The sequence below is a fragment of the Erpetoichthys calabaricus genome, unplaced genomic scaffold (genome assembly GCF_900747795.2).
Source record: "Erpetoichthys calabaricus unplaced genomic scaffold, fErpCal1.3, whole genome shotgun sequence".
Classification (NCBI taxonomy): Eukaryota; Metazoa; Chordata; class Cladistia; order Polypteriformes; family Polypteridae; genus Erpetoichthys; species Erpetoichthys calabaricus.
This window is the reverse complement of record NW_026261613.1, coordinates 3,343-22,633: the sequence shown is the minus strand read 5'-3', so window position 1 is coordinate 22,633 and position 19,291 is coordinate 3,343. Positions and strand designations below refer to the sequence as shown.

The 19,291-nt window shown below is 40.1% G+C and overlaps 1 protein-coding gene across 1 annotated transcript in view; it reads left to right on the top strand.

Annotated features, from left to right (window-relative positions):
- Window positions 1-17,428, top strand: part of LOC114643477 (NADH dehydrogenase [ubiquinone] iron-sulfur protein 2, mitochondrial) — a 42,286-nt gene extending 24,858 nt beyond the window's left edge. Inside the window, exon 7 of the mRNA XM_028792052.2 lies at window positions 17,276-17,428. Coding sequence (XP_028647885.1) covers window positions 17,276-17,313 — 38 coding nt within the window. The 3' untranslated portion in view covers window positions 17,314-17,428. The remainder of the gene's footprint in view (window positions 1-17,275) is intronic.
- Window positions 17,429-19,291: the final 1,863 nt, after the last annotated feature.

The window sequence follows — 19,291 nt, the reverse complement described above, 5'->3', positions numbered from 1 at the left end:
TAGATGGATTGGGAGAGCCCGGGGCATCATGAAGTTCCTGGAAAGGGGTGTGTGGCACTTCTGATATCTTTGCTAAAGGACGAAGGTCCAAGTCTTTAGAGTCCTGGCGCTTTCTGTTTTGCTATATGGTTGCGAGACATGGACTCTATCTAGTGACCTAAGACGAAGACTAGGCTCATTTGGTACTGTGTCTCTTCGGAGAATCCTTGGCTACCGCGGGTTTGACTTTGTGTGAAATGAGCAGTTGTTCATGGAGTCCCGAATGAGGCACATTACCTGCATTGTAAGGGAGCGGCTCTATGGTCATGTGGTACGATTCCCCAAGGGTGATCTGGCTTGCAGGATATTCACTGTTGTGCACCTAGGCCAAGGGGACACCCACATAACTCCTGGCTACAGCAAATAGATGGTCCAGTCTCACCCTCTGGAAATGATCATGTGTCTGCTTGGGTGGTTGCCAACTAGGATCCCAAGCTGTTCAGTCAAGTGGTGGGTGTGGCAACGCACTGTACCAATGCATGCTCCCCAGCCTGACCTGACCTGACTTGACCTGAGAAACATAAACCCAAAATTTAAGTGCAAAAGTAAAATAAGTAACCTATTAAAAAAGCTTGCCTTAATGATAGAAGTATCTAAAAAAAAAAAACAAGGGAGTTAGAGTTGTATGTAGCTGAGCATAATTATAATATTACAGAAATAACAGAAACCTGGCTAAATAACAAAGATGGGGATGAGTATAACATTGATGGTTACACATTCTTTAGGAAGGACAGACAGAACAGAAAAGGGGTTGCCATATATGTCAAGCAGAATGTATATGCAAGTCTTCAGTTGGATAGTGAGCCACATCTTAGTGAAGATATCTGGATTAGTTTGGAAAGCATTATGGAAAGAGGCTTTATTTTTAGGAGTGTGCTACAGACCCCATCAATACAAACAGTAATTTCAGTGCACATCTTTTTAGTAATATTAACACTAGAATTACCAGCGCCTACGAAAAAAATTTAATCTGGCCCACCTTAAATCCCTTCGTACCTCTCCGTCAGTGACATTTGTCTTGTAAATGTGTCGTTAAGCCCAAGCAGCAAGCAGCCTGCTATACCATCACCCCCACCGCTGCAGAACGAGTAAGAAGTTCTCCCAGTTCCAGCCTTGATTATCTGGGAGTGAGCTACCTAGAATTGTAAGGGGAAATAATTTCATGTGTGTTCTGTATCTATAACAATCTATGTAACATATCGTTAAAACAGAAATGTTTTTTGATGTTTTAGTAATTAATGACAAAATGTAGAATGAACTGTATAATGTGTGAAGGCTGATGGCCAAATATCAAATAAACACTTTCACAAAAGGTACAAGTACAATACGATAGCTTCCGTGGTGCAGCGGTAAGAACTGCCGAGATATAATCCAGAGGTTGTGAGTCCGAAACCTGCTCCCCCGCAAATTTACTGTTTTGAGTAGTGAGCTGCTCTTATTGTTAATATTATCCAAAAAAACATACATTTGATTTGTGTCTGTAACAGCCGGTGTAAATTTATAGCACTTGTAAAAGTTAGCCTTTTTTTTTTTATTTCTCTTGTCATGATCACGATAAAACACCCGCCCCAGATCTGATGCGGTTACTGTTTATCTAAAACTGGGAATAACTGTAGATGTGAGTAGTGTTTTGAGACAATGGAACTGGAAATTCTCTGATCTTGAGGGATAAAAGCTGACACACAAATGCTGGTGAATCTGCTTTCTTCGTATCTCACCGTCACTTGAATTTTTTTTTTTATTCAGTTTTATTGAGTGTTCCTACTCATGCCAAATTAGTATACATCTTATGGTCCATGAAGTCAAAGCCACACTGACAAAAAACAGAGACATTGGTACAGTGGAACCTCGGTTCACGAACATCTCGGTACACGTACAAATCGGTTTACGACCAAAAAGTTTGCCAAACTTTTGCCTCGGTTCACAACCACACACTCGGTATATGAACAAGCCAGTTTCCCTTTCGGTTTGTACATGTTCAGTCTCTCACTGTGCATTGAGCGAGAGAGCGCGACACACACAGGCAGCGCGAGAGAGGGAGACGCACGCATGCACACACAGGCAGCGAGAGAGAGAGAGAGAGCTGGACGCATAAGGTAGGAAGACAGTTAAAGAATGCACTGGGCTTGATTTTGTTTTCACTTCTGTTTACAGCGATCGGTTCGTAGCATGCATTGTTGCAGTGTTACTTTTCTTGGTGGTTTATTAAATTTCAGATTTTTTCAAATGTTCATCTTTTTAAAAACTCATTTAAAAAAAAAAAAAAAAAAAAAAAGTTTTTTTAGCCAGTGGTTGGTAGCGCTATAGCGCGAACTATTGCAGTGTTAGTTTTCTCTGTTGTTCAAGGTTTTCTCAGTGTTATTCAATGTTTTTACATTTAGTTTACTATTACGCTGTGCATTCTATGGTTTAATTAACTATATTTGTGCTTAAAACAATCCTATGGGGGGAAATTGCTTCGGTTCATGACCAAATCAGTTTACAATCAGAGTTTTGGTACGAATTATGGTCGTGACCTGAGGTTCCACTGTATGTGGAAGAACAAACAACAGTGTAGAAATAAAAATGCATAGTAATGTAAATTCTAACCCAACATTTAAATATAGAAGGAGTAGTTTTGGAACGAATTATGGTCGTGAACCGAGGTTCCACTGTATATATGATATTTGGAATGTCATTTTATGACCTGTATAGTACGTTTTGGGAAAACATTGTTGCACTGATGCAACATTATTCATATTCATTCACATGCTTTATTGCTGTTGTAATCCGTGACCACGTTTTTTTTTTTTTTTTTTTTTTTCCTTCTTCAATTTTGCCCAGTCTCCACATTTTGGTGCATGGTGGTGTTTCTTTTGTACTCCAGGAAATGCAGAGGAAAGAATAGTAAAGAGAGATCAGTTCCACGCTATATACAATCATCAGATTCAAAATGTTAACAGTTCTCACACACCAGGATCGTCCTTCCTGCATTTATGATATGTGTACCTGTTTCAATGCACACACTTCTCTCTATGCTGTTGTTCCTGTTACACTGAAGGGGCTGGGGGAAGCAGCGGTCTTGGAACAGAAGATTGCATCCACTTTTGCTTTATCCATCGTTTTTTATTGTAAGAAGCGACAGCGAAATTCCTCTGCAAGGTGAGCCATGAATGTTCTTCTTTTCTCAGTGGACCCTGTGCATGCCTTGCGCCGTACTTGTGCGTTGATCGCCACCTACATGTTCCTGCTCACACTGAATAAGCTCACGCCTTCTGATGCATGTCAATGTAGCACCGGGAAAAAAACCAAAGACAAATGTGACATTTTGAAGAAATCATTGTATGACCTGAATAGTACCAATCAGAAAACATCATCACACGAATGCAATATTATTTGAAAATGAACAGTGTCAGATCGGGTGTGAATTTATACTGGTGCTGTTAGTTAGAATCAAATCGGGGAGGGAGAGTGTGAATGTGACAGAGAGAATAAAACTGAAAAAAATTATAACTTTTAGAATTTAGAAAGGGAGCTGGTTTTGAACTCACGATCTCTGGATTATGTTTCAGCAGTTGTTACTGCTGCACAACGGAAGCTATCGTATTGTACTTGTACCGTTTATGAAACTGTTTATTTGATATTTGGCCATCAGCCTTCACACATTATATAGTTCATGTCTACATTTTGTCATTTATTACTAAAACATGAAAAATGTTTCTGTTTTAACAATGTGTTTACATAGATTATTGTAGACACAAAACACACATGAAATTATTTTTCCTTACAACTCTAGGTAGCTCACTCCCAGATAAGCAAGGCTGGAACTGGGAGATCTTCTAACCTATTCTGCGGCGGTGGGAGTGATAGGTATAGCAGGCTGCTTGGGCTTAACAACACATTTCCAAGACTAATGACACTGACGGAGAGGTGCAAAGGGGATTTAAGGTGGGCCGGATTTATGTGTTTTTTATAGGTTCTGGTAATTCTAGTGTTAAAAAAGCAAGCTTGTACGGAGGTGATATAATCATGTCAGACTTTAATTACCCAAATATTAACTGGGCTAACTTTGCAAATGGTGGAGTACAAGAACAGGAGTTTTAAGATATCATCAGTGACTACTTTTTAAAACAGTATGTTAATGCCCCAGCATTGGGTGAAGCCTGTCGAGATTTAGCATTTGCTAATAATCAGGATAGAACTCAGGGTGTAGAGGTGATTGAACCTCTAGGGTCAAGTGACCAATATATATATTATATATAAATATATCTTCTTATATAATACCCTACCATGGCTGTCAGTTTGTCTATCCAGGATTTTAAATCACTTGTAGCTTGCAAACTGTTTGAACTATTGACCTGAAATTTGGTACACATATACTACATAGATAGATAGATAGATAGATAGATAGATAGATAGATAGATAGATAGATAGATAGATAGATAGATAGATAGATAGATAGATAGATAGATAGATACTTTATTAATCCCCAAGGGGGAATTCACATACTCCAGCAGCAGCATACTGATAAAAACAATATTAATTAAAGAGAGATAAAAACAAAGTGCAAGGTGGAGAATGCAGGTATAACAGTCAATAACTTTGTATAATGTTACCGTTTGTTCCTCCCCCACACTATGCGACTTTTCAATTCCATTGGGGTGGGGGGTAATCTCCTCAGTCGTCAGTGGAGCAGGACAGTGACCGCAGTCTGTTGCTGAAGCTGCCCCTCTGTCTGGAGATGATACTGCTCAGTGGATGCAGTGGATTCTCCATGATTGACAGGAGCCTGCTCAGCACCCACCTCTCCGCCACAGATGTCAAACTGTCCAGCTCCGTGCCTACAATAGAGCCTGCCTTCCTCACCAGTTTGTCCAGGCGTGAGGCGTCCCTCTTCTTTATGCTGCCTCCCCAGCACACCACCACGTAGAAGAGGACGCTCGTCACAACCGTCTGATAGAACATCTGCAGAATCTTATTGCAGATGTTGAAAGACGCCAGCCTTCTAAGAAAGTATAGTCAGCTCTGTCCTCTCTTGCACAGAGCATCGGTATTGGCAGTCCAGTCCAGTTCATCATCCAACTGCACTCCCAGGTATTTATACAGTGGGTACGGAAAGTATTCAGACCCCCTTCAATTTTTCACTCTTTGTCATATTGCAGCCATTTGCTAAAATCATTTAAATTAATTTTTTCCCTCATTAATGTACACACAGCACCCCATATTGACAGACAAAAAAAAGAATTTTTGAAATTGTTGCAGATTTATTAAAAAAGAAAAACTGAAATATCACATGGTCCTAAGTATTCAGACCCTTTGCTGTGACACTCATATATTTAACTCAGGTGCTTTCCATTTCTTCTGATCATCCTTGAGATCACCTTCATTTGAGTCCAGCTGTGTTTGATTATACTGATTGGACTTGATTAGGAAAGCCACACACCTGTCTATATAAGACCTTACAGCTCACAATGCATGTCAGAGCAAATGAGAATCATGAGGTCAAAGGAACTGCCTGAAGAGCTCAGAGACAGAATTGTGGCAAGGCACAGATCTGGCCAAGGTTACAAAAAAATTTCTGCTGCACTTAAGGTTCCCAAGAGCACAGCGGCCTCCATAATCCTTAAATGGAAGACGTTTGGGACGACCAGAACCCTTCCTAGAGCTGGCCTTCCGGACAAGCTGAGCTACCGGGGGAGAAGAGCCTTGGTGAGAGAGGTAAAGAAGAACCCAAAGATCACTTTGGCTGAGCTCCAGAGATGCAGTCAGGAGATGGGAGAAAGTTGTAGAAAGTCAACCATCACTGCAGCCCTCCACCAGTCAGGGCTTTATGGCAGAGTGGCCTGTCGGAAGCCTCTCCTCAGTGCAAGACACATGACAGTCCGCATGGAGTTTGCTAAAAGACACCTGAAGGAGAAATAAGATTCTCTGGTCTGATGAGACCAAGATAGAACTTTTTGGCCTTAATTCTAAGCGGTATGTGTGGAGACAACCAGGCACTGCTCATCACTTGTCCAATACAGTCATCACAGTGAAGCATGGTGGTGGCAGCATCATTCTGTGGGGGTGTTTTTCAGCTGCAGGGACAGGACGACTGGTTGCAATCGAGGGCAAGATGAATGCGGCCAAGTAAAGGGATATCCTGGACAAAAACCTTCTCCAGAGTGCTAAGGACCTCAGACTGGGCCGAAGGTTTACCTTCCAACAATACAATGACCCTAAGCACACAGCTAAAATAACGAAGGTGTGGCTTCACAACAACTCTGTGACTGTTCTTGAATGGCCCAGCCAGAGCCCTGACTTAAACCCAATTGAGCATCTCTGGAGAGACCTAAAAATGGCTGTCCAGCAACGTTTACCATCCAACCTGACAGAACTGGAGAGGATCTGCAAGGAGGAATGGCAGAGGATCCCCAAATCCAGGTGTGAAAAATTTGTTGCATCTTTCCCAAGAAGACTCATGGCTGTATTAGCTCAAAAGGGTGCTTCTACTAAATACTGAGCAAAGGGTCTGAATACTTAGGACCATGTGATAGTTCAGTTTTTCTTTTTTAATAAATCTGCAACAATTTCAAAAATTCTTTTTTTTGTCTGTCAATATGGGGTGCTGTGTGTACATTAATGGGGGAAAAAATTAATTTAAATGATTTTAGCAAATGGCTGCAATATGACAAAGAGTGAAAAATTGAAGGGGGTCTGAATACTTTCCGTACCCACTGTAGGTCTGTACACTCTGCACACAGCCACCTCTGATGATCACAGGGTCTGTGAGGGGCCTGGGCCTCCTAAAATCCACCACCAGCTCTTTGGTTTTGCTGGTGTTCAGTTGTAGGTGGTTTGAGTCGCACCATTTACTAAAGCCCTTGATTAGGTTCCTATACTCCTCCTCCTGCCCAGTCCTGATGCAGCTCACGATAGCAGTGTTGTCAGCAAACTTTTGCTCGTGGCAGGAGTTGTATTGGAAGTCCGATGTATATAGGCTGAACAGAACTGGAGAAAGTACAGTCTCCAATGGCGCTCCTGTGCTGCTGACCACAATGTCATACCTGCAGTTCCCGAGACGCACATACTGAGGTCTGTCTGTAAGATAGTTCACTTTCCATGCCACCAGGTATGAATCTACTCCCATATCTGTCAGCTTGTCCCTAAGGAGCAGAGGTTGGATGGTGTTGATGGTGCTAGAGAAGTCCAGAAACATAATTCTTACTGCACCACTGCCTCTGTCCAAGTGGGAGAGGGATCGGTGTAGCATGTAGATGGCATCCTCCGCTCCCTCCTTCTCCTGATATGCGAACTGCAGAGGGTTGAGGGTGTGGCGAACCTGTGGCCTCAGGTGGTGAAGCAGCAGCCGCTCCATGGTCTTCATCACATGTGACATCAGGGCGACAGGCCTGAAGTCATTCAGCTCACTAGGACGTGATACCTTTGAGACTGGGGTGATGCAAGATGTTTTCCAAAGCCTCGGGACTCTCCCCTGTTCCAGGCTCAAGTTGAAGATGCGCTGTAGAGGACTCCCCAGCTCCAACGCACAGGCCTTCAACAGTCGTGGCGATACTCCATCTGGACCCACTGCTTTGCTGGCACGGAGTTTCCTCAGCTGTCTACTTATCTGGGCTGCTGTAATTGTGGGTGGGGGAAAACTCTCTCCTATGCTGGTATCAGCAGAAGGATGGGTGGAGGATGCATTACTCTGAGGTGAGAGTGGGTTAGGGTGGTCAAACCTGCTAAAAAAGTTGTTCGTCAGGTTTGCTTTTTCCCTGTCTCTCTCGATGGAGGCACCCCGCTTCGAGCGGCAGCCAGTGATGATCTTCATCCCATCCCACACTTCCTTCATGCTGTTATTCTGCAATCTTTTTGTTCCAGTTTTCTCCTGTACAGCTCTTTCGCCGCCCTGAGCTGGATTCAGAGTTCCTTCTGCACGCACTTGAGCTCATGCTCATACTACATGACATCTGCTATCTGCTTTCGGGGTGATGATTAACCTCCAACGTTATTCCTCTTTTTATTTTATTGTAGAAACAACTGTTGGCAGTGGCCAGCAGGGCTGCCATGTGGCACATGCATATGGGCGCCGTTCTCATTCCCTATCACCTTCGCCATCACTTCCCCTACCTCTTCATATCTTAAATCATCCTTGAGGCAGATTAAGTGAAATATTAAGGAAAACTTACTAAGTAATTGCAACACAAACACTGATTTAGTCAGTTTTAATGCAAAAAGGTTCATACGAAAGATGGGAAGACGACACTAGGGTGGAGAAAAGAAGAGCTGCTCAGGAAGCAGCATGTGCATCAACCTCTGAGCAAACAAATGCTAAAGGTATAGAGAAAGAGTATGAAAACTATATGAATGCTCAAGTCAAGTGTATTCACTGCACCTTATCGTGCAGTATGCCGTTACTGGTATAATATAATACAATTCTCAGTATTTTGAAAGAATGTAAATGCAAAGACCAAAACTGTTAAGCCTATCTTTAGTAGGGCAATTTTTGCACAATTGTGACAAAGTTTAAAAAGGATAAACCGGGATAAGGGTTTAAGTATGGAGACAAGAAGTTCGCAATGCAATCCCAGTAATCACCAACACAAATGGAGATGAAATCATTGACCATAAAAATATAATGCACACATTTAGTGACTACTATAAATCACTTATATTCTACTGAGTTTAAAGAAGACAACACACAATCTAATGCATTTCTAGATACATTACAGATACCACAAATACTTTTAGTGCGGAGGAACTGGATAAACCTCTGGTGCTATCAGAATTACTAGATGCTATAAAGTCACTTCAAGGCGGGAAAGCAGCAGGCCCTAATGGCTACCCTGCAGAATTTTATAAGAAATTCTCCACTCGGCTAGCTCCCCTCCTATTAGCAACATTTACAGAAGCTAGAGACAATCATAAACTTTTCGCCAAGCAATCATTACCATCTTTCCTAAACAAAAGAAGGACTTATTACAATGTGCATCATACAGACCAATTTCACTTCGGAGTAATGATGTTAAGATACTCTCAAAAATCATAGCTAGAAGGATGGAGAAAGTGCTGTCCTCGGTAATATCACAAGATCAAACTGGATTTATCAAGGGTCGACACTTGTCTTCCAATCTTCAACGCCTGTTTAATGTAATATACTCACCAGCAAAGTCAAACACCCCAGAAATATTATTATAATTGCATGCAGAAAAAGCATTTGACATGATTGAATGGAAATACCTTTTCACTATATTAGAGAAATTTGGGTTTGGTTCGAACATTTGTGCATGGATCAAACTACAGTAATCCCTCGCTATATCGCGCTTCGACTTTCGCGGCTTCACTCTATCGCGGATTTTATATGTAAGCATATTTAAATATATATCACGGATTTTTTGCTGGTTTGCGGATTTCTGCGGACAATGGGTCTTTTAATTTCTGGTACATGCTTCCTCAGTTGGTTTGCCCAGTTGATTTCATACAAGGGACGCTATTGGCAGATGGCTGAGAAGCTACCCAACTTACTTTTCTCTCTCTCGCTCTTGCTCTGACATTCTCTGCTCCTGACGGAGGGGGTGTGAGCAGGGGGGCTGTTCGCACACCTAGACGATACTGACGCTCGTCTAAAAATGCTGAAAGATTACCTTCACGTTGCTCCCTTCTGTGCAGCTGCTTCGTGAAGTGACATGCTGCGCGGTGCTTCGCATACTTAAAAGCTCGAAGGGCACATATTGATTTTTGCTTGTTTGCTTTTCTCTGTCTCTCTCTCTCTCTCTCTGACATTCTCTGCTCCTGATGGAGGGGGTGTGAGCTGCTGCCTTCATTGCAACTGCTTTGTTCCGCGGTGCTTCGCATACTTAAAAGCCAAACAGCCCTATTGATTTGTTTGCTTTTCTCTCTCTCTCTCTCTGACATTCTCTGCTCCTGATGCGCACTCCTTTGAAGAGGAAGATATGTTTGCATTCTTTTAATTGTGAGACGGAACTGTCATCTCTGTCTTGTCATGGAGCACAGTTTAAACTTTTGAAAAAGAGACAAATGTTTGTTTGCAGTGTTTGAATAAAGTTCCTGTCTCTCTACAACTTCCTGTGTTTCTGTGCAAATCTGTGACCCAAGCATGACAATATACAATACAATACAATAGTTTATTTTTGTATAGCCCAAAATCACACAGGAAGTGCCGCAATGGGCTTTAACAGGCCCTGCCTCTTGACAGCCCCCCAGCCTTGACTCTCTAAGAAGACAAGGAAAAACTCCCAAAAAAACCTTGTAGGGAAAAATAGAAGAAACCTTGGGAAAGGCAGTTTAAAGAGAGACCCCTTTCCAGGTAGGCTGGGCGTGCAGTGGGTGTCAAAAGAAGGGGGTCAATACAATACAATGCAGTTCACAGAACAGAACAATTCCTCAATATAGTAAGAAATAAAAAATATAAATTTTAGAATATAAACATATGGTTTCTACTTCGCGGATTTTCACCTTTCGTGGGGGGGTCTGGAACGCAACCCCCACGATCGAGGAGGGATTACTGTACTCTATACCAGTCCAGAAGCTTCAGTTTGTATTAAAAACATTTGTTTAGACTACTTTAAACTAGAACGTGGTACCAGACAAGGATGCCCCTTGTCACCACTGCTATTTGCAATTGCCATTGAACCACTGGCGGTTCACTGTCGAAATGCTTATCAGATAAAGGGGACTATCAGAGAAGGACTGGAACAGAAAATTTCTCTATATGCAGATGATATGGTACTATATATATCAGACCCACAAAATTCTGGGCCTGCAGTCTTGACAGCACTTACAGAATTTCAAAAGATCTCTGGTCTCAGAATTAATCTGAATAAAAGTGTACTCTTTCCAGTGAATTCTCAAGCATATAATATTAGATTGGACACCCTACCTTTTATCATTGCAGATCAGTTTAAATACCTAAGGGGTAAATATCACAAGTAAACACAAAGCTCTTTATCGGCAAAATTTTGCCGTCTGTATGAAAAAAAATTAAGCAAGACTTGCATAGATGGTCAACCTTTCATCTCACTGTAGCTGGAAGAATAAACGTTATTAAGATGAATATTCTTCCTAAGCTTTTTTTATTTCAAAACATTCCAATATACATCAATAAATCATTTTTTAAGCAATTAGATTCAACAATAGCCTAATTTATTTGGAACTCAAAACATCCACATATCCAAAGAACAACCCTACAAAGAAGGTGGCATGGCTCTACTCAACTTTCAGTTTTATTACTGGGCAGCAAACATACAAGCTATAAAAACCTGAACACAAATAGATGAACATACAGAGGCTTGGTCCGCAATAGAAGTAAAATCCTGCAGTACTTCTTTATATTCCCTGCTTTGTGCCACAATAAATGCAAGCTATTGCCAATATACTAATAACCCAATTGTGCTTCACTCACTCAGGACATGGAACCGATGTAGAAAGCATTTTAAGATGGAGAATTTTTTATCTGTGGCACCCCTGCAAGAGAACCTTCTCAAACATATGCAGTTTTTAATATCTGGAAAAGATTTGGGATTAAATTACTTAGAGATCTTTATATAGACAACATGTTTGCATCCTATGACCAATTACATTCCAAATTTAACTTTCCAGCTACACATTTCTTTCACTATCTTCAAATTAGGAACTTTGTTAAACAGAACCTGCCCGATTTTCCTCATCTTGCACCCCTCCTCCATGCTGGAAAAAATATTGCTCAATTTGAAGGACTTAAACACCATCTCTGCAACATATAAAATTATTTTACAGTTACTCCCTTTCAAAGATCCAAGAGGACAATGGGAAAAAGATCCCTTAATCAATATATCAGAAAAGGAGTGGAAAATAGCAGTACAGAGAATTCACTGTCCAAAATGTTTCCAGGGCAAGATCCAACCTGTGAACGCTGCAATCAAGTCCCAGCCTCACTGGGTCACATGTTTTGGGCCTGCACCAAATTAACATAATTTTGGACCAAAATTTTTAAGTGCCTCTCAGACAGCCTTCGTGTCACAATCCCTCCTAATCCATTAACAGCTGTGTTTGGTGTTCTTCCAGATGGGTTTAAAGTGGAGAAGGACAAACAAACTGTGATTGCATTCACTACACTATTGGCACGCAGACTTATTTTGCTAAACTGGAAGAATCCTAATTCTCCTCTAAGTCAGTGGGAAACTGATGTTTTATATTATTTGAAATTGGAAAAAATCAAATTCTCAGAGGATCTGTACAGAACTTTTTCAAAACCTGGCAGGATCTAATCAATAATATTTTAGAATAAGCTCTTAATAAAGCTCTGAGGAAGCAATTCTCTCCGCATTTTTTTTTCTCTTCTCCATTCATCTCTATAGCCCTATTATACTAATCAATTTAGGTATGTTTAAAAGCTTTATGGTTTACCCCATTGGCCATGCTCTCTTTCTCAGGGGTGGGGGTCGATCTGTTGTCAATCGTATTTTTTGTAAAAACTGATCTATCTGTATGGAATGATTAAAATTAATAAAATTAAAAAAAAAAAAAAAAAAGTATGGAGACAGTTTTGGAATAGTGAAGCAGGTTTAAAAACATTTTGCATATAATGCAGGACAGGTTCATCCAAAAAATGTAGAAATAGTAGGAAATTAAAAAAAAAATAATGCTGCAAAGGAAAAAGACGGCACTAAAAGTCATATAAGACTAATAACTCCAGTGTGAATTGTAAGCACACGAGATCATGAGGGCATCTATTAAAAGGATATTAGGGAAGTTAAAAGACTTAGGAACATTGCAGATTAGGTGAAAGATGACTGTGTTGGATAATCTATATATATATATATATATATATATATATATATATATATATATACAGTAATCCCTCCTCCATCGCGGGGGTTGCGTTCCAGAGCCACCCGCGAAATAAGAAAATCCGCGAAGTAGAAACCATATGTTTATATGGTTATTTTTATATTGTCATGCTTGGGTCACAGATTTGCGCAGAAACACAGGAGGTTGTAGAGAGACAGGAACGTTATTCAAACACTGCAAACAAACATTTGTCTCTTTTTCAAAAGTTTAAACTGTGCTCCATGACAAGACAGAGATGACAGTTCTGTCTCACAATTAAAAGAATGCAAACATATCTTCCTCTTCAAAGGAGTGTGTGTCAGGAGCAAAGCTGTTGAAGGCGGCAGCTCACACCCCCTCCATCAGGAGCAGGGAGAGAGAGAGACAGAGTTTGTTTTTCAATCAAAAATCAATACGTGCCCTTCGAGCTTTTAAGTATGCGAAGCACCGTGCAGCATGTCGTTTCAGGAAGCAGCTGCACAAAAGATAGCAACGTGAAGATAATCTTTCAGCATTTTTAGACGAGCGTCCGTATCGTCTAGGTGTGCGAACAGCCCCCCTGCTCAATCCCCATACGTTAGGATCAGAGAAAGTCTGCACAAGAGAGAGAGAGAGAAAAGTAAGCAATCTAGCTTCTCAGCCATCTGCTAATAGCGTCCCTTGTATGAAATCAACTGGGCAAACCAACTGAGGAAGCATGTACCAGAAATTAAAAGACCCATTGTCCGCAGAAACCCGCGAAGCAGCGAAAAATCCGCGATATATATTTAAATATGCTTACATATAAAATCCGCGATGGAGTGAAGCCGCGAAAGGCGAAGCGCGATATAGCGAGGGATTACTGTATATATATGTATATATAATTCACTAAGTCCATGGCAAGCAAGACGCACGCAAGACCGAGCCCCGCCCACCAACAATTCACTAAGCAGCCGACCATAGCACACGCACTACAGAGCCAACAATTCGCGCGAGAGCGAAAGCATTTGCCAGGAATGTTTTCATTAATCAAGAACGAAAGTCGGAGGTTCGAAGAAGATCACATACCGTCGTAGTTCCGACCATATACGATGCCGACTGGCGATCCGGCGGCGTTATTCCCATGACCCACCGGGCAGCCATTACTCCCACTGGCATATCTCCGCATAAAGTCAAACTTAAAACTGGTTCAGTCGTCATGCTTCTCAGAAACCTCATACCAGCAAGAAGTCTCTGTAAAGGCACTAGACGGACTGTTCTCAGCATTCACCGCAATGTACTAGAGTGTAAAACAATCACAGCTGCTACCTCACAAACTGTCCTTATTCCCCAGATTTCCCTGACCCCATCAGATTCAAATTTGCCTTTTACTATTACACGGAGACAATTTCCTGTTAGATTGGCCTTTGCAATGACAATTAATAAGGCACAGGGACAAACTTTCAAAAAGATATGCCTGTATCTGCCAAAACCAGTTTTCAGTCACGGACAATTGTATGTTGCTCTCTCCAGAGTTCCATATTTTCATTCACTTACAGCACACAGGAGCGCGCGTGTGCGAGAGAGAGACAGACACACACACACACACACGAGAGAGAAAGAAAGAGAGAGTCCCCGACCCCATCAGATTCAAATTTGCCTTTTACGTTTACACACAGACAATTTCCTGTTAGAGTGGCCTTTGCAGTGACCATTAATAAGGCACAGGGACACACTTTCAAAACGATATGCCTGTATCTACCAAACCCAGTTTTCAGTCACGGACAATTGTATGTTGCTCTCTCCAGAGTTCCATCTTTTCATTCAATTACAGTCATATCCTCAAACCCACCCCATTTGGACAACTGTCTTTCAGGAAGTGTTCACCCATCAATACATAATTATGTAGCATATGCTACGCCGCGTGTTGGCTAGTTTATAATAAAAGATTAAAGGAGCTAAACCTTTCCTTTTTAAGCAAAAGGAGACTAAGTGGTGAAATGGCTGAAGTGGTTAAAATTATGAAGGGGGAGTTATTACAGTAGATCAAGGCTGTTACTTTAAAATGAGTTCAACAAGAACACGGTCACATTTGGAAATTTAAGGGTAAAATTTCACACAGACAATTTGAAAATTTTTGTTAACACAGAGAACCATAGATACATGAAATAAGTTGCCAAGTAGTGTGGTAGACATAAGATGGTAGGACTTCAGGAACCTTCAAAGCTAGTCTTGAAGAATTGATTGAATACAACTGGCAAGCTTTGTTGTGCTGAATTAATTGTCTCTTCTCATCCAGACTGTTCTGTTTTCTAATATAAATTTAGAACATTAGAAAATGTAAACGTGGAGAAATTTTTTGGTACCCTCCACAAAAAAAGAAGAACCCAAATTGTCTGTGAAATAACTTAAAACTAGCAGAAATAATTGGCCCTTATCATTGTTAATTTTGTTTAACAAAAATCTGACTTTACTGAAGAATTTGGATTCAACAGAATATTTCAAATAATAACACAAATGAAAATGGCATGGACAGAAATGATGAGACCCTTAACCTAATATTTTGTTGGACAACCTTAAGTGGCAATCACTGCAAACAAGTGATTCCTGTAGCTTTCAATGAGACTTCTGCACCTGTCGACAGATAGTTTAGTCCAGCTGTGTCAGGTTTGAAGGGTGCCTTCCCTAAAGTTACATACAGTTTGTTTTATTCCACAGATGTTCAATAAGATTCAAATGAAAGTTCATAGAAGGCCACTTCAGAATAGTGCAATGTTTTGTTCTAAGCCACTTTTGTGTGTTTTGGGTCATTGTCCTATTGGAGGATCAATTATCTGCGACTGAGACCTATCTTTCATACTTGGAGGTACGTTTCACCTCAGAATGTCTTAAGGCACCCCATGTCAGACACAGCAAAGCAGCCTCAAAACATAACTCAGCCTCCTTCATGTTTCACAATAGGTATGATGTAATTTTCTTTGAAAGCTTCACTTATTTGTCTGTGGACACAGAGCTAATGTGACTTGCTAGGACATTCTCTCAGAAGCATTGTGACTCGTCGGTATGCATTTTAGCAAATTCCATTCTGGTATTTTTGTTTTTTAGTGGAGACCTACTGGTTCGTCTTACGTAGGTGTGACCAGACAATGATGAACTTTGACCATGGAGTTCAGTTTGTATTTTTTTGGACCTTGTACTTGGCTTTTTGTCTGGTGTTCACATTATACATCTGCCCATTCTAGGGTCAATTGCCACTTGTGGCCTATCCAGGGAGGTTGGATACAGTCACGTGGACCTCAAAATTCTTAGTGTTTAACACATGGTAGACACAAATGCCTATCTAGACTTATCAAGCTTATCTTGATTTATCAATAGCAGACAGAAGCACTTCTCAAACATGTGGAACCATGTAGCTGTCTCTTTTGTAGCACTCATTAAAATGTACCAATTAATCATTAAGGTTCAGCTACCTGTTGCTACTGAACTCCTGAACAGATAACACCCATTTTAGGTTTTTTTTTTTGTTTTGTTTTTTTCTCTCAGTGCCATTTTTTTGTTCAGTTTATTTTTCTTTCCTCCTGAACCCCATCAGCAGAGCTGGTCAGTTCATTAGGTGACATAGATGGGTGCTGTTTCAGAAAGTTAAGGGGCACCATTTATGTATCTCCAGTGGTCCATGCTATGGATAGCAAGGATCGTTGCATTGGCATTGGCAAGTCAAGCGTTGTGTGCTCTGGACCTTTCTGCCTCCCCTCATTCCTTCACTCTATGAACACCAAGGAGTGTTGTTTTGGTAACTAAAAGAGTGGGCGTGTTTAAGAATCCTGTCTGGCCCCGCAAATACAATAGCTATAAATTAATAGAGAAAATGTGAATTATACTTTATGTATCTGTTAAATCTGATGGTTAGTATGTTTTATCGTAACTTTAACTACATTTTTCAAAATATACAGGAAAATTTAAAAAGCAGCTTTTCCAATAATGTTTTTTAAAATAGTTTTAAATCTGTCAGTTTTCATGTGGATTAATATGATCGCTATTTCTGTGCATTTTTTTGTTTTGATAAACACACAAGTAAAGGCAGCCCTAAAAAGAAAGTCATTTGAAATTTTACCCTCATAATGTACAGTCTATTTTCATTAATGTCTTCATTTTACCTATTCATTCTGTAACCCTAATAAGGCCATTGCTGTCAAAGGGACCTTTAAAACCCTATCATCAGGTTTTCCAGTTATTTTACTAAATCACTTCTTAAAAAAAAAAAAAGCAGGAGCAGAGTATCTAATCTAGGAATGGGTTAAAACAATTATATCTAAGAATAGCTGCTTTCAGATTTTTTTTTAATTTATTTATTTTGTTATAACTTCCTTCAGCTAAGACGGTTGATGAGTGATCCAGGAATGGTTCAGTAGTTTTACATCAAAAAAAGTTACTTTTTGTGTATTGAGTTATTTCATTATGCTAAATTTGATTCCCATGTGTTCACAGGTACTCAGGACATAGTGTTTGGAGAAGTGGACCGCTAGCCATTATGGATATTGAATGTTCAAAGCTATTGTGAAGTTCAAGTGAGAATAACTTAATTTCTGTGTGTCTCTCACTCCAATCAAAGTTCAATAAATGTCTCAATTATGAAAAAAACGATTGGGATGTTATTTATTTGCTATAATGTGTGTTAACTGTAGAGTGGTTATTATGGAGAACTAAAGTAGGTGGGATATAGCAATGTTATTTCAAGAAATGGTTTCTTTAATAAAAAAATAAAAAAAACTAATGAAATGAGTTTAGTTCTGGTATACCCTGATTTTGCCAAAATATCCGTGTACTTTAGTGCAGATGTATAAATATTTTGTACCTTAATACTGTATATAGTACAGTATATTAGATTAATCCATCCATCCATCCATCCATTTTCCAACCCGCTGAATCCGAACACAGGGTCACGGGGGTCTGCTGGAGCCAATCCCAGCCAACACAGGGCACAAGGCAGGAAACAATCCTGGGCAGGGTGCCAACCCACCGCAGGACACACACAAACACACCCACACACCAAGCACACACTAGGGCCAATTTAGAATCGCCAATCCACCTAACCTGCATGTCTTTGGAATGTGGGAGGAAACCGGAGCGCCCGGAGGAAACCCACGCAGACACGGGGAGAACATGCAAACTCCACGCAGGGAGGACCCGGGAATCAAACCCAGGTCCCCAGATCTCCCAACTGCGAGGCAGCAGCGCTACCCACTGCGCCACCGTGCCGCCCATATTAGATTAATACTGTGGCAAAATGTAATTTATTTATACTGTAAAATATAGTATATCAGAGTTTACTTTGTGTTTAATTGGTGTTATTGAGGCTTATCGTCATTTTCTTTTTCTCCCCACCTCCCAAATTGGACACATTCCCTTCAGTTTTTCATTGGCCTTGGGGAAGTTTGGCCACAATAACACCAGTTCCTGCTTTCTCCTTTTCCTTGTCACCTTTATTTTATCATTCCTAGCCTGAAATATATAATCTCCACCACTTTCTTCATAAGCAGAGGTGCTCAGTTAATTTCCTAGAAGGTTGCTATGGCTGCAAGCAATTGTTACGATTTCTTAATTAATTTTAAGGTGTGTTTTTGGTTTATGCATTTTTGTGTTTAATTAGATATTCTGCTGCTTGTGTTTTCATAAAAAAAAAATTTCAAAACTTCTGACACATGAGAAATGTTAAGTTGCCATGGTATGCTTCACTATAAAACTTCCAGCAGCTATTGGAACTCTTACTGGCTATTTACCCATCGCTTCCACTCCTCCTGCCCCTTTGCTTCATCGGTTTTTTGGACTTAATCCTACATTAACACTACCGTTTCATTTTAGTATATCTTTAGTTGCACATTTGATCCTTTCTATATTCTGCTTGTCTAGCCCATCAAAAGGTGTTCCATATTTCTCCAGAGTGAAGGCTAACCGCTTTAACAGAAATATAACAAAGGTCTGACAGAGATTGCCATTGGCAATTACACATCTGGTTTAGGGTTTGAGACCTACTTAAACCCTATACCATTCTTCTTTAACACTTCTCTATGAGAGTTCAAAATTAAACATCTCCTTTTAGCCCTTGCTGTCTGGGAATTATACTCGTATAATTGTTTAAAGATGTTCTCAGTTTTAATTCTAACAGTTTTTGATGTATTGTACTATATACTTCTTTACTATTTGCTTCAATTTTCATGTTGCATCAGTTTGGAAAAATCAATATTATTCAAACAAATATCCTTCCCAAACATATATGCCTCTTTGATTGTGTATATATATATATATATATATATATATATATATATATATATATATATATATATATATAATTCATTTTATTTATATAGCACCTTTCCCGAGCTCACGGTACTTCAGTGTGTAAGATAGAAAGAACGGCAGGGTATACAGTATATAGCATTGTACAAACCACATAAATAAACAAAGAAGATTAAGAACATAAATTCAGAGAAAAAAAAGCCTAAC